Raw genomic sequence first — 15,976 nt, 5'->3', positions numbered from 1 at the left:
TGTTTTATTACCTTATATTCATGAATATATAAATGTCAATTAGATGTTAATCTGCCTGACACATAGGAAAAGGAAAAAAAATGGGTTATAATGATCATCCGCTTATAGTGATGAATGTCACCCAGACAGACGTGATCACTATAAGCGGGTTCCACTGTTTTACGATTATAGGTCAGGCTGAGGGACGGAACCCTCTCTAGCCACTGGGAGTTCATGGCTGTCCAGTGGCCCCCATATTTACGAGTTGGGGGGGGGGGGGGGGGGTTTCTCCTAAACTCCAGCACTAGACTGACTCAAAATCAGGCAGCTGGAAAAGACATGACTCTGAGTGGGAGGGACTCTCTCGTCACCCTTACCGAGCGATCACAAGGCCGTCTGTCACTCGGCACCTGCCGCACCTGCGTCAGCCGGGCGGCCAATGAGGAAGCAGGTACTGCCCCAGGGGGTGCGAACAGCTGGACGCAGAACCGAGTCGACAGTCAGCTTCTGTCATCACTAACGGCAACACCAGGCAGAGTAAAACCATCCTGAAAAAGGCACCTTTCTGTAGCACATGCAAACCTACAACTCCCCCCCCCCCACCCCCCAGGTCTTTCAGCAAAATGTCATACATCCTACAGCGTGACGCCTGGCAACGCGGGCGAATGCATCGTATGAGATGGGCAAGATGTTGCTTGGAAATCCGCTGAGTAAATGAATCAGCACAATTTCAGTAGGAGGCTGGTACTGGGGTGGGGGGGGGATTGGGCACAGTTTAAAACTGACCTCTAGTCAACCGGCTCAGGGTCACAGGCAGAGTCCCGGGTGACAGAAAGAGCCGGCGATTCATACGATGTTTGTGTGGACTGTGGCTCCATTGCTAACGCTAATGACGACACTGTGGGTGGGAGGAGATGGCAGCACTCAAGGGGGACAGTGAGGCCCCCGGCCCTTTACCTCCCTGACAGGGCCCCCGCCGTCAGGACTGCAGGGCTCATCGCTATCATGTCAGCCAGTCCCCACCCCCCCCCCACCTCAGCTCCTGCTCCTCTTTCACTCTTGTCCACATCTCCTTCCGGGGTGATGCGGGAATTAAAAGCGGGGGATTCACCTCAGGCGGGGCATCGATCCCACGCCATCGACAACACCCCCGGTGCAGCCAATCACAGCACTGGTAGCGATTTCATGCTCATCGAGCTGGGGTGGGGGGCCAGATCTATTAATCAGATCCGCCGGCACATCAGCAAGCCTGACCTCTCGCGAGGCGAGCTGATGGGGGGGCAGCGAGTTCGGCCTCAAACTGGGACGCTGGCAGCTCCGGGGAGTTTGTGAGAAAACCGGGTGCGTTGACATTTTTAATGACAATAAAGAAAGTACTGAAGCACTGCAAGACCGAATTACCTCAAGAGAGCAATTACCAAGTTCAATTTCTAATTACTAAAAATACAGTCACTAAAATACCAATTCTCAGCTGTTCAATTACTAGTTATTAAAATGCTGATTATGACCTCCTAGATTACTAATTACAAAAATACTAATCAACTCCTCCTTTACTAATTACTATCCTACTAAGTATGTACTGCTCAATTACTAATTACAAAAATGTTAATAATCAAATGCTCAATTACAAAATGGTTAATCATTAATTGCTTAATTACAAAAATGGTAATTATCCATTATGCAGTTGTTGCTCTCTGAGTCGATTAGTGAGGCGATGCTGTGGGGGGGGGGGCTGCTTACCTTAAGCGAGTCGAAGCAGGCGATGACGCGCCCGTTGTCCACGTGGCAGCTGCGGGAGGGGTGGGCGAACTTGCACTCAGTGTCGGACCGGCAGCATGTGCCGCGCTGGAACTCCCGGCAGACCTCCAGGGTCAGCCACTTGGTGTCGCGGCCCATGGCCACATTGATGGCCATAGCGGCGCCCGGGACGCTCCGGGGAGCGACCGTGGCCCGAGGTCCGAGATGGAAGGTGGATCGGCCCCTCGCTGAGCCCAGGCACGGGCCGGCCCGTCCGCTCAGACCTGCCAAACAGCTCCTAGTCGCGGCCGAGAGGTGTTTAGAGGCGGTCCTCCACAGGCCGCCACCCCCCTGCCGAAACGGCTCGTCCCAGCGAGGTCAGCTGATGAATGACACGCAGGATGTGAGGATGGGAGGTGGAGTCACTCTGCCATTTTGGGGGGAGGGTCAAACGGGGACACGGCTACCCTTCAGAGGAAGTGACAACACGCAGTCAGGTAGTGGTGTGTCACGAGGGCACTCCCACTGCCCCCCCACCTTTAATACTGCTGAGATAGTCAAACCCCCCCTCCTCCAGGCAAAACTCACCACTGTGAGTGTCCGGGGGGGGACAGAGGCGCAGAGTCTCCTGCTCACGCTGCCCCGCCTCTCCCTCTCCCAGTAAAGGCCCGTCTCGTCCTTCGAGTCCCGTCCTCCTCTTCGTTTACTTCTGATCCGGTTTCCTCTTCTGCGGCAGATTCTGAGACGGAGGAAACGACTAAAAATAAAGGGGGGGGGGGAAAAAGACCTTGAAGAAAACGATTCAGTCACTCGCAAGGAAACCTGCAAGTTCACAGAGAAACGAGGGCAGATGTCGAGACGGGAACTATAAAGAGAGAGAGAGAGAGGGAGAAAGAGAGAGGAGCAATGATAGAAACACAGAGAAAGTAGGAAATCAGCAGAACAGGGGAAGAGACAGACAGCGTCTCGCAGGCGGGGGCCGGACCTGGCTCTGTTACTCCGGGGAGCGACGCACCGGGCTCTCAGCAGAGACACCCCAGCAGGGGGCGCTGGATGATTGCAGCTCACTGATGTCTGTGGCCATCATAACGACATCAAGGAATAATAAGGTGAGGAAGAGGGGGCATCGCTGCACATGCTGCAGCTGCTCTATATGGCGCACGGCATGAGCCAATCCTTGCGCATCTTACAAGCAGGCTGGCTAAAGCAATGGCCAATCAGATGGCGTGTTACATCGCATGCGCTCTCCCTCACCGCCCAGCTCTCTCCCCCTTCCTCCGACTGGCTGTCATTGTTATTCCCGCCGCACGGGAGGAAATAAAAGGGAGTGGAGTGAGCATCGTGTCCCCCCCCCCCTCCCTTCCTGGTGCGTCAGTGAGCCGTATGCAGGCCACACGTCACCAGAGAGGGACGGCCATGACACGCGGCGGGTAGCAAGGGTGGGAGGGGCGAGCAGACAGCGGCCAGGGGAGGGGAGGAGCGCGAGCGAGTGGAGACGCGGCCGAGGGGGGAAGGCGGGGCAGACGAGAGGAATGGTGGCAGATGATGGGGAGTTCCAGGCCAAGGAATGGACTAATGAGAGAGAGAGAGAGAGAGAGAGAGAGAGAGAGAGAGAGAGAGAGAGCAGAAACTATGGAGAGAGGAGAAAGAAAAGGAGAAAGGAGAGAGAGAGAGAGAGAGAGAGAGAGAGAAGGGCAGGGATACCAGCTCACTGTAATGTCAAAAAGGCAAAAGCACAAACCCAACAAACCCAGGGAGAGCAGACTTAGCAGAGGAGTGACAGCATCCTGGTGGGGGGGGGGTTAAACGTCACCATCAGACACCAGAGGGGGCATATGGGAGGGGGGGGGCACATTCTGCGTAGGGCCTCAGCAGCCTGCCTACCTACCCAGAGGGTTTCCTTGGGGGGCACCAGCACCCAGAGGCATTGTTATTCCCGCCGCACGGGAGGAAATAAAAGGGAGTGGAGTGAGCATCCTACCTCCCACCTCACATCACGCCTCATTGGATACAGGGAGCCTGGAGCAGCTCATTGGGCGTTACATCACATGGGGCAGAGCCAACACATCCTACCAGAGTGTCAGTCCAGGCCAGGGATTTAAAAAAAATGACGTTAACATCATAAACGATCGATGCGTATAAAAACTAAAATAAATGCAAATGCAAAAAAAACAAACCCAGGTATTGCATTTGCCCGAAGCGCACGCTGACGGGCTCTAGCAGGGTGAGTAAATGTCACCCGGGGTCACAGGCCAAACTCTCGAGAGACACAGACACTGCGGGGTCAGCGCCACGTCCATGGGACTGGGGGGCACCACCCGGACTCCTGCCCCCCGTCACAGAACCCTAACAATGCCAGGGTACCGGGTGGCACTTTTCACCCGACTGCATTCCGGATTTTTGGCTCCTTCCCCCATTTCATCTTGCCTCCCTACATGCCTGTTCACGCCCCCCCCCCCCCTTCCTTATTACATAAATAACAAGAACTGAAGCATTTAAGGTAGACCTGCAGGATGGGTGTCCCGCCTCTTAAAGGTATCCCTTGAATTCAAAGCCCGCCTTAAACCCGTGTGGCTGACACCCAGCAATAGGAAACAGACTTCTGTAAAATTTTCTCCCCGAGCATGAAATCCACTCGACTTACTTACAGCTCAACATCACTGTCTTCAACAGGATTTCTTTTTCATAACAATTACACTGCTTCAAATTCTAAACAGACAAGTATTACAGAGATCACCCAAATTGCAGCGCTACTGAAACAGAAACTTGCATACGACCTCCTCCCGGAAAAATACCACGTTATCTTTTCCGTAACTCACTAGTGTGCTGTGGCCAGACCCTCAGTCAACATTTCCATCTCTAATTCTGACCTTAATCAGAGGCCGCGCCGCCTCCGCTGTCAGGCAGACAGAGAACCACTGACGGACGGGGTGGAGAGGGACCCCAGAGTCAAAGTCAGTCACAGTCAGAGTGATGGTGCGTGTGACTCGTCTCTGCAGCACCACCCCGTCCTGACAGCACCCCGAGCTTCACGGGACGCCCCCGCCCCCCAGCGACAGCTCAGCCAACCTTCAGGAACATCTGCAGTACAGTGGCTCCCCGCAGCTAACACTGCCCCCGCGTTAAGCTAACGCAGGGGGGGGGGGGAGGGCGCAGCTGCAGTAACCCCAGCCAGGTAATGCGGCACGTTTCCCACCCGGCCGCAGCATGAACGCTCTTCTTCCCGACGGGGTTAGCTGGCCGAATTTTCAATGAACAGGCCGCACGTCCGCGTCTGGCCCAATTTAGGGAAGGTGACGCACCGGCGGGGAGGAAGCGGCGTTTGGGACGGGCCGGCTGCTCGCCGTCTGGACGCAGAGAGAGTCTCAGGTCACTATGACGTACTGGACGAAGCAGCACCTGTCCTTTACTCACAGACATTCTGAATGACAGAGAGGGTAGAATGAGAGAGCGCACTGAAAGCTAAGAGACGGCGCGAGAGGGGAGATCAGATAGACTTCTGTAATCTGATCGTGTATCTGCAGGTTGGGAATCAAACACTAATTTCACAAGGGCAAACATGCCCTGAGTTATAATCAGTCATGATTAAGTACAGGGGAAGTATACGCTTCACCTGCTTTTTCAGTTTTGCCAACCAATGATCTCTGTGTGGAAAAACAACATCTCACTGTAGCTGAAGTCGCTGGTATTTTCCATGGGCTTGTACACGTCCTGTGGGCCATGGGCTCAACGTCACAGCCCAGGCTGTTTTTGGTTGGAAATCGTTCTCATCGAGCAACGACGACGTCACTTTTAGCTAAACCGACTGGAGGAGGACAAGGGGAGGGCACCCCTGCAGGCCCTGGGGAGGCCTGGGTAAGCTGGGGGGGGAGGCAGGCAAGCAGTGAAGCAGTGCACTGCTCAATCACACCATAAAAGAAAAAACAAAACAAAAATCACTATGACCTGAGCACTGACTTTCACTGGGGGGGGGGGGGGGGGGGGGTCCCTCTTATTACCGTACAACATTTTTTGTAAATAGATCTGAGCTTTATGCTCATTTATGTTTGACAAGCAGGCTGGGAATTTCACCGCAATCCCTGCTGTAAAGGAAACCGGGCATCTGCCAAGGAGAAGAGACCCAAAGCAAGTCTGAGAACAAACACCTTTCTGAAAAACCACACGGGCGAATCGGAGAGCGCTAACTAGCGGGCCGAGACTCTCAGCGGCCTCATTATGACTGTTTACCACCTCCGGGCCCCCTGCAGTCGTTACGGACAGAAAAAAGGGCATCCCCAGAGCGCAGAGGAGTATCGGGGGAGCTCCTGAAATGTCTGAATAGCAGAGGATCCCCTCTCAGTCCCACAGGGGAATACGGCAAAAAGAACACACAGGTAACAGAAGGAAGGAAGCAGGCCAAGATAGAGAGAGAGAAAGAACTGAAGACACCAAAGCCAGCCAAACACAGGGTACATGTCCAAGTGACCAAACAGGAAATGAGGTCAGAGCAACAGGAAGTCAGGCATTGGCGTTTAAGCTCCTCCCCCTTCATAAGAGTGACAGTCCCCTATTAACATCTGCGCACCACTTAAGGTTAGGCAGAAAGGCGGCTTCATCGTCGGGGTTTAATGGGAGGCATTCGGATATGCAGCGTGATCTACAACGCAGTGAAATGCTACCCAGCAGTGTGGTATTACAGGAGTCTTTCTGAAAGGCTAAATAAAACGCACCGCGCCGTTACTGAAATGCATCCTGCCACTTAACCGTATTTATATCTCTGCATTTTCTGAAACTTACCGCTTCAATCTATAATGGACATCTATCAGGATTTATCACGTAATAGCGGCTCGAATGCTATAAATCAACTATTCCCATAATTACAAATCTGCGCTGTAATTTTTAAACACGCGCAACCAAACGTGGGTGCTCCTCTATTCACAAAGACAACATATCGAACTAATCCGCTGCATTTTATCTAACATTATCATTTAATGAAGTCCGAGCACGGCGGGACGGGTGCAAAGTCCGCGGTTCGTGGCAGCGCAGGACGTGAACGTGCGGCTCGATGTGCAATCAGACGCGGCTTTTGGCAGGGAGCCCTAAACATCCCCACGGTTATTATCCGCAAGACGGCCACGCAGTGTCACCGGCTCCCCCCTCCGGACACACGTTCCCGTCATCTCCCATTAATCGGAAGCAGGATCGATGCCACGTCGCTGGACACTTATCTGGGGCGGGGGGGGGACGATCCGTACGCCGGGAAAGCGGGGCGCCCGATTAATCTACAGCCAGCCGCAAGTGACTCGTCCTCAGAAATGCAGGGTTGCCAACTCTCAGGCAAGGAATCTTACGGCATATCCATATTATTCTATTATAAACCTAAAATTAACTACATCAGAAGCGTTGGGGTAGTTTACAATCCGTATAGACTATTTACAAGATAATAAAACTCTTATGTAGGCCTATATGTAAATGTGTGACTTGACTCACGCGAGTCAACTGACCAAAGTTGGCAACCCTGGAAATATGTGTATATGTATATATAATCTTTAAACCCTAGATTTTCCACTACTCCAACATATTAATCACCTGTCTCTCATTCGTCTCACTCCCTGTTAGGCCAGAGTTCCCTAACTAATGTCATCATTTCATAAATGTATAAATGGGACGTCCATAGGAAATATTACCGTATAATTAGATCATCGAGCCAGTAACTAGAACAGCAGATCATATCAGGGGTTCCCAAAGCGTTCATTTTCAGACACAAAGACTCCTTACTTAAACACGTTAAACATTTCAACTTTCATAAGTCTGAACAAGCACGCCTAGCACAAAAAGCCATAACGTCATTTAAAGGTAAGCGCGAGCCCCCGATCTGCACACGCAGTTTAGTACAAAAAGCAAAGCCATGGTATCTGAGCGATCCCTTCAAAGGCAGTAGATGGAGATGTGTTACATATATACAAGATGATAAGAGCATCTTTGTGGAAAACGGCGAAGCGAGGCCCTGACTTCAGGGGGTGGGGGATGAATCATCATCATCTAATCTCTGGCTGTGGTTCCTCCGTCTTTTGCCCACCGGTCACTGCGGCACCGTCACGGACAGCGCGATCGGAGCCCGCTAAACCGGGCCAAGCAGCCGGTCCCGTTCGCGCCACTTCGGGAATCCAGCCGCGCATCCCACATGGGGTCTGCCGGCACGCATGTGCCCCTTCTGGACAGCCGGCTTCCAGTGTGCAGAACCGGGTACCAAAACGGGCCATCTTACAGCCGAATGTGGGTCTAACTGCAGAGGGGGTCAGGAACAGGACCACAGCAAGGCGGCAGCCCGGCGATCAGCACAGTCCGGGAGGGGGCAGGGTTAGTGAGAGAGGTCAGCATATACAGCAGCACTGCGATGCCGTGACAGCCGTCATGGGCACTTCTGCATTTCATATATAAACGTTATTTAAATTTAAAAAAACCAGCGGATCGGCTTCAGACGCCACCCTGCTGCACACCCACAAGCATCACGACACCGCCCGGCGCAGTTACATCACACGGTTTGAAGGCATTACTCCTGGAAGTCACAGTAAAACACAGCCAGAGCTCGGCACGATTATATCACATTACCGACGGTCACGATCCTCCGGATACACACGGTGACACACCGAGCAAATGCCCGTCTGAATGCTTACTGTATCCACACCGCATCCCGATGACGCGCACACACCCACCCGCATACACCCACCTGTCCTCCCGCGGAGCAAAGTGCGTTTCACCCTAAATATGTGGCGCAGGAGTGGGGGGGGGGGGGTCCGGCGAGTGTCTCGGCAGTACGGCGGTCATCAGCTTAACCCCACCGGTCCCACCCATCCCAGTCCCGGTTACAGCGCGTAAATAACCGCCGACAAGGCAAGAAGCCTAGGCGCATCCAACCTGTTGTGCTACATTTAAAGATCCCGCAGTCCGACTTGGAAAACGGGATCCCGGAGCTGGAGTCGGAGGCCGGCCCCCACATGCGCCCCGAGCGGCCGACGCGCCCCCCTACCTGGGAGCCGCCGAGTTCACTTTCCGGGCTGGCAGGCGCGCCTCCGCATCTCGCTGCGATGGTCTGAAAACGAAGACGCCGACGAAAGCTGGAGCGCCGCGACGCTCCGGCGCAGGGGAACCGGCTGACGGCGAGCAGCTTCCGCGGTGGGGATCGGGAGAGAAGGAGGGTCGGCAAGACAGCGTCGCTTTACAGTCCCCAACCGCCGCTGCGCAGAGCCGCGCCGCGCCTCGCCTCCATCTTAGGGGAATCCCAGAGCCTCGTTTCCTCTCGGGTGGAGTCGTGGCTGGAAGGCGGAGACTCGGCGGCCGAAAGGCGGCCGAACGGAGCGGGCTGGGCGTTCAGGGCTTCCGAAGTCGGAACGCAGGGCACCGCAAACCCCCTGCGGCACGATGCGTGTGTCGCAGGCACGACTCTACGACATGCCCTCATTAATACTTATTTTCAGGTCTTACCATTGTTTTTTTTTTTAAACTTCTGCATGACAGCTAAGCCAAGACTTTGAACATATAACTTGATTCGAAATCCGATTTTATAGATCAACTGTAGACCATATTGGCAGTAATAAACAGAAAAGGTTTATGTTATTTGCTCTATTTCTAAGATCATTTTTTAATACTACGGTGTGTGTAAGTCATGATTAGCATAAGGTAATCTGAGGACAAGCACTGTTCCGGGATCACTTCAATAACCCTGACGCACTACCAGCTGCAGTTAAGAAACGCTACTTGAAATATGCATTATTATGCGCTAGAGAAATGAGAAAAAATGAAATCCTCGCAAACCTTTACATCAAAACCTTTTCAGTAGTAATGTAATTCAAAAGACGGATATTTATATTGAATATTTGAGATTAAAATTGTATTAGTTCTATTGTAAAAGAAAAATGAATTATATTTATTGCAGTCAGTCAGCGCAGAGCAATTTTAAATACTTTGATTCACGGCACACTGAATCTGATGAAATGGAGAAACGCAGGGATCTATCTGTGCGGAGCATTCATCTTGATATCTGAAGGTCCCCAGCACAGCACAAAGTCCCAATCATCAGGCACCATCACAGCAGTGACCCTCACAGCCAGCGGTGGACAGCGGCCTTCTCAGTTTCCACTATTGTTGGTTTATTTCTCCCGGTTAAGCTGTTACCCAGTGCCTTACAATCAGGCACTGACGCTAAGCAGAATATGCTAGCATGTTATTCAGTGCTAACTGTCGATTAGTGTCTGTTATCCAGTGCCTCACAATCAGGCACTGACGCTAAGCAGAATATGCTAGCATGTTATTCAGTGCTAACTGTCGATTAGTGTCTGTAAACTGTCAAATTCTTAGGAAAGGCCAGAGGAGATAGCAAGATAGGGCAAGATACCAAAGTGTTCCCAGTTGTGTCCCCACAAGCCACAAAAAAATGTATGAATACCGAGTTTTCTGTAGCAATTGTAATGAAATTGCTGGATGTCCATCTTCTGCAGAATTGCCTCATTTTCCCCGGGTGCTACTGGAGATGAAATTTATATAAAACATGGTGATGATCCAACTTTGGCAAAAATGAAGAATTCTGGAAAAGTCACTGGGTGTCTGTACTGGGTTATATGACTAAAAAAAATTACCAAAATCTCTCCATACTTGCCTTTTCAGCTAAAGTTCAAAAATACAAATTCAAGTATTTATTGAAACTGAAATAAGACATTTGTGTCTAAATGAAGGTTTTTAATCTCTGATTCTTGTTAATTTTCTTTATTTATCCATGGAATTGTGGCCCCCGGTAAGGATGTGGCAGTGCCACATCCTCTGGTGTTTTTACTGACATCAGAGAGGTGACAGCTGCGTGTGTGGCATAAAAAATCACTACTAAGTACACCTAGAGCCGCCATTTTGATAAATATCACCACCTCCAGTAAATATTAAAAGGCATGCAGACTGTGTGTCGGTGTCACTGTCACACAGCAGACTGCGGATGGCCATTGTAACTTCCCGGTTATTAAAAGGGCAGTCTTATGATTCACAGCTGGTGTGTGTGTGTGTGTGTGTGTGTGAGTACGTTGCATATGACTGCACTATGCTGTAAGTACCATTTCAGTTACTGATGTTATCACCATGATTCGTATAAAAAATTATATCACTCCTCTCCCTGATCATTCTTTTTCCAGTATCCAGTTGCTGAGATTAGGAGCATGTTACATTTTATTAACAAATGCAATGACTTTTAAAATGTATCAGGCATATTTAATACGGCACGGAAAAACATGAAGGTGAAAATACAAAATACAGATCAAGTCAAGTGTAAACAGAAAGGCACTGAACATGGGATCCCTGCAGCTCGCATTCACGCCCCATGTGACATCCAAGCACCCTCTGTTTGTGGAATCCAGACTTTCTGGTGTAAATTATGCAGCTTCGTGAATGTTTCGCGGCGATTCCACGTTTCCTTTTCAAATCCATGGGTGATCACGTGAATGGATGTATAAATGACCTTTAGCGCGTGAAGGTCCTGGAGTGGGCAGGTGGCCAGGCCAGGCTGTACCCAGCTGAGCGCTCCTTTCTTCTCAGCATTGACCCCTTCGGATCAGCAGTCACTGATCATGGCTGGGCGGCGCAGCGGACTGAAATAAACACATGCAGTTTCAGAGGATAACCAGTAGATGGCAGTGTCGCCGAGCCATGAAGTGACGCCGAGCCTACTCTTGCGACAGCATGAATCAAAAATACGCCCAGCAGGTTCTAACGCAGTGACAATAAAGTAGAAAACATGTATTTGACCAAAAACAAATCTTTCATATGGTTAAGTGCTTAGTTGCTGCACATGTATTCGTTGTTCATAATGTATTTACTAACCTGTACCATTAGAATGACTGAACCAAGAGCACAGAACTATTACCGCTCCGGTGGGGAGAGCACTTTAACCAGTTATGCAGCTGAATATGTTCCTTGAACAAAGTACTGTCTATTAGGGAAAAATCACAGTGTTTGCTGGGAACTGAACCCGCTCTTAGTATTTTCCTAAAAGACCTACCGACCGACAGAGAACCACACAGCAAACGGGATGCGCGTGAGGCGGGGGACACGTGTCTGTGACGGCGTGTTATTGCTGCTCGCTTCCCCGTTCTGCTGCAGGGATAAACTCTGTTATGAACCTCTGTGACCCACTGATCTGAATTCCAGAGGTGGGAAATAACAGCCGGCATTTACCCTGCAAATGTAGTTGAGCTGAACTGGTGCTTTTCTGTGTACTTTTCCTCTAGAGTAGGCCTGTTTGAAAAGGAAGAAATGTGCTTTTTACTGCGATAGCTCTCGTCACACTCTTAATTTTTACTTTATTCCTTTGAATTTATTTAGCATGTTTTGCAATTCTTGTATTAAGAAAGTGGTCTTGTGAAATTGAACCTTTCGGTTATATGGGTAATTGTGCAGTTATATATTTTTAATTTTTAGGAGTAAATTGGAACAAAGAAGTTATTTTAGTTACCCCTAATCCTCCACATTAAGCAGGTCTAACCTTAACCTTACACATTAATTAACCAGGTTTAACCTTAACCCCCACATTAACCAGATCTAAATCTAACCTTAAACGTTAAGCAAGCTCAGGGCACCCTCGTTGGATTTAACTATTATTTACAGGAGTTATAGCGGTATAAAATATCAGCATACTTAATTACGTTTTAAAGTTGACGTCATATATATATGTATTTCGTAAATTAATATTATGTAACATTTTATAGGCGTTTCCGTGATGTATACAATCTGCTTCCGGGGGGTGAAATTTTTCCCCAAGCCGCCGAAATAGCTCAGTTGGGAGAGCGTTAGACTGAAGATCTAAAGGTCCCTGGTTCGATCCCGGGTTTCGGCATTTTGTCATTCGTTGAGGAATATAATTTTTTATTCATATATGATCGCTAATCTCACGATTTTAAAGTTTGTTGCAAAATACCGCCGAATTACTGTCACATATTACGACAGCCGGACAGAACTTAGCCAGATCGGGCGGCGTGCTCCTATAGATCATATGAGTAACTACATTGTCAAAATTTAATACGTCTTAGTTTAAATTGATTCATAATTACTTTTCAGTACGAATACTCGCAGCAATAAATTAACGTCATACCTAAATCCAAGACCGTACTTTGAAATGCAAGTATAGAACCAGTCCACGACTTGAAATGTATTATGTCTTTATTTTAGGAAGATCGTGCACGGTTTCATTAACGTATATGTGCTCAGTTGTTCCCCTGCGGAGGGATTTGATGTTTTCATGATCTCTTCTTTAAGGAGGACGTTTCGTTAATAAAATTACTGGAATAGTTTTAAAAAGAGGTTTGTTCAGTCACTCAAAAGTCAGCTTTGCGTATGAAAAGCGCTTGGGTAAGTATAACCGTCCACGCCTGCCGTAATTAACAGGTTTAATTTAACACCCATTTTAGCTTTTGGCAGTCCCAGCTATCTGAGAGGATCCATAGAGGACTCCGCATTTGCATATGACCTGCAAAGGAAGACAAACTGCCTCTTCCCCCAAAATGGATTTCCATCTGTATAATGTGATTTTACTGATTACAAGGTCTGGCTCCCCGGCCACGTTGCAATGCAGTTACATTAATGAAAAGGAACAGCAGCAATGAGATTGAAGACGCCGTTAACATATTTAAGTAACCTTAAACAGGACAAAATGTAGTACACATCGAGCTACTGTAAGAAGCAACCAGCTAGATTCCTGTTTTGTACACCATTAACATTATCCATACATCTTATTTGCTTCAAATGATGTCATTTCTCCCCTGACCTCCACCGTTTTCAGCCTGTCATATGGGATTCTTTTTGTGAGCTACAGGGGGCGCCATCTGCATTTCAGAATTAACATGGATTTATCCTGGGGTAGACTGGAGTGCATGATTAATGGTGCCAACCCCCACCACAGTCAACTGCTTTTTGAAAGGGATTTAATCCCCCCTAGTCCAACCCCTAAACATATATATTAATAAAGTCATTTAATCAATTGTACCTCACAGTTGGCTAAACACTTGATAACATTGTGTAAAACGTAAATAATTGTTTCATAGTATCTAGATGGTTTGGTAACTAATTTCCTCTAATTTTAAGGTACATTTTCTTTGAAAGCCTACAGAATATGACAAACGCATGTTTTAAAAGGCTTCGAGAGATAGGGCATGTACGAGGGCCCCTGAGAGAGACTGTGCTACTTTCCACATGCTATTTCTGGCTGAACGCTGAGACTCCTACGGCGCTTCAGGGTTAAAACAGCCACACATTTACGCATATTCCAAAAAATGTCGCATTCCGCAGGGAGCAGGGCGCCGTGGCCCTGATCCAAGGCGCACAGGGACCCGATCCAGGGCGTGACGGATTATCGGACCATGTTTCACCGCCTGTTCGACGTGTGATTCCGTCTCCACAACCAGCACTTAGGCTCTAAATCACACGTTAGGTGAAAGGGTCACAACTCAAACTGTATATTTTAAGGCAATTCGGTGAAGGGAAAAAAAAAATAAAATTACTGCGTTGACAGTACGCGTTCTGGCACTGACGAAATTTATGGGTCATCTAAAACTAAGGTTCCGTGCAAATCCGGATATGTAGGTCACGTCACTCATCAACAGGCACCTGAAACCGCTGCTTCAAGGGTAGGAGTAAAGATACGATATCCTGAAGCTGCAGTGCATAGTCTGGCGGGGTACAGCAGGAAACACGGCTACAAAAAGCACACGTAGGGCCACAGCATGGACACGGCTCCTGTACGAGGAGGGGACGCAAACCTTACAGACCCTTGGGGACATTCCTGACGACTCGCTTGTATAGATTCACCCAAACAGCTGATCTGCATGGACTTGCTCTTAAGGTACACAGAAAAAGATGAACCTTAGGAAAGCACATCCGTACAGCAACCTCAGCAACATACGCTTCTGCAGATGGAGGAAATATATATTTTTTAAAAACAGTACCATAATTATATAGAATAAAAACAACTTATAAAAACCTGACTGTGTGGCTTTTAATTGTTCCTGGTCACCATGATTGAGGCTATATTGCTTTTCCTTTGTGCAAAGCTTGATATTGGACAAGCTGCTCCTTACTGTAGGTGAGGGATATCATTTCTCAGAGAAAGACCACTCCATGGACCTTCCATAACAAACCCCCCCCACCCACGCCACAGGACTCTACGCCAGTGTGGCTGTTCCGGGATCAGACACACCCACCCGCCTGACACACTCCCTATCCTTCCAACTCTGACAGACACTGTCAGCTAAAACCAGAACTCAGGCATTTCCTGCAAAAAAAAAAAAAATCTGAAAAATCCTCTCTGGCTATAAATCTACGTGTATAAACATGTGAAAGTAAAGCCTATTACTGTGCCCAGGGAGTCAGGCGGCCCGTGCTCTCGCACACACCCACAGCCCCTGTCACTGGGTGTGATGGTTATGGGATTTCGCTGTGTACCCCCCCTCACAGGCACTCAGAGCCACGCATTAAAAACAAGGTGTCTGACATCAAGCACAGGTGGTGAAGGGAAATGAGACGAGTCAATGGAGGGGAGTGAGGGGAGTTTAAAAATGGCCTTGCTGTGCACTAGCGTCCTTCCAGGGAGGTGAGGAGGGGAGGGGGGAGGCCGTGACACGCAGGAGCAGCCGGCTCCCTATGCTCTGCAGGCAGTCTGACGTCTCCTCGCTCTCTCGCTCGCTCCTCCTCCTCCCGGCCTTATCTCCTATGGGCTGCCAGCAGAGCTGACACACAACCCAGCAGAACCAGAACGGCTCCACCTGGGCCCATGGGGCGCGCCCCGCTCGATTGCCGCACATCCTTCTCCTCATTCCTACGGGGGCTTCCGGACTCTCGGGTCTTTTCGAGGTGTGGCGTGGAGAAGAAAATGTCCCGGTCCTCTTTGCAGGACAGTGGGTCACACCCGCTGCCGCTCTCGCCGCTGCCGTCCTCGCCTGCTGAGGGGCCGATACCAGGGACAACAGGACAGAGACACACCAGACACACCAAACACACTGTCAGTCAATCAGATGTTTGGGGATACCTTGTCCAGTGCCCATCACACAGGTACGGCTAAACCCCGCCCACTACCAGTCACATGGGTATGGCTAAACATCATCCACTTCCTGTCACATGGGTATGACTAAACCTCATCCACTTCCTGTCACATGGGTATGACTAAACCTCATCCACTTCCTGTCACATGGGTATGACTAAACCTCATCCACTTCCTGTCACATGGGTAGGGCTAATCTCACAGGTATGTTTA

At 49.5% G+C, this 15,976-nt stretch overlaps 2 protein-coding genes and 1 non-coding gene across 8 annotated transcripts in view; 1 reads left to right on the top strand and 2 right to left on the bottom strand.

The window, feature by feature from the left end:
• Positions 1-9,058, bottom strand: part of LOC111834604 (muscleblind-like protein 3) — a 28,053-nt gene extending 18,995 nt beyond the window's left edge. Inside the window, exons 1-3 of the mRNA XM_072706543.1 lie at positions 8,726-9,058; positions 2,305-2,473; positions 1,720-2,184 (exon numbers count right to left, since the gene is read on the bottom strand). Of these exons, the coding sequence (XP_072562644.1) occupies positions 1,720-1,893 (174 nt within the window). The 5' untranslated portion in view covers positions 1,894-2,184; positions 2,305-2,473; positions 8,726-9,058. The remainder of the gene's footprint in view (positions 1-1,719; positions 2,185-2,304; positions 2,474-8,725) is intronic.
• Positions 9,059-10,925: 1,867 nt separating this feature from the next.
• Positions 10,926-15,976, bottom strand: part of LOC111834609 (glypican-6-like) — a 28,876-nt gene continuing 23,825 nt past the window's right edge. For 4 of the 6 annotated variants that reach the window (XM_072706315.1, XM_023794099.2, XM_072706313.1 and 1 more), the window contains exon 9: positions 10,926-15,665. In XM_072706315.1, coding sequence (XP_072562416.1) covers positions 15,427-15,665 — 239 coding nt within the window. In that variant the 3' untranslated portion in view covers positions 10,926-15,426. The remainder of the gene's footprint in view (positions 15,666-15,976) is intronic. The other 2 variants (XM_023794102.2, XM_023794105.2) reach the window with 1 other exon arrangement.
• On the top strand, positions 12,496-12,568 carry trnaf-gaa (transfer RNA phenylalanine (anticodon GAA)). The gene has a single exon. It is a non-coding gene; the product is annotated as a tRNA-Phe (tRNA).

This window comes from Paramormyrops kingsleyae, chromosome 24 (assembly GCF_048594095.1).
Source record: "Paramormyrops kingsleyae isolate MSU_618 chromosome 24, PKINGS_0.4, whole genome shotgun sequence".
Classification (NCBI taxonomy): Eukaryota; Metazoa; Chordata; class Actinopteri; order Osteoglossiformes; family Mormyridae; genus Paramormyrops; species Paramormyrops kingsleyae.
Note: the sequence above shows the minus strand (reverse complement) of the source record. Positions and strands in the feature narration are given on the sequence as shown.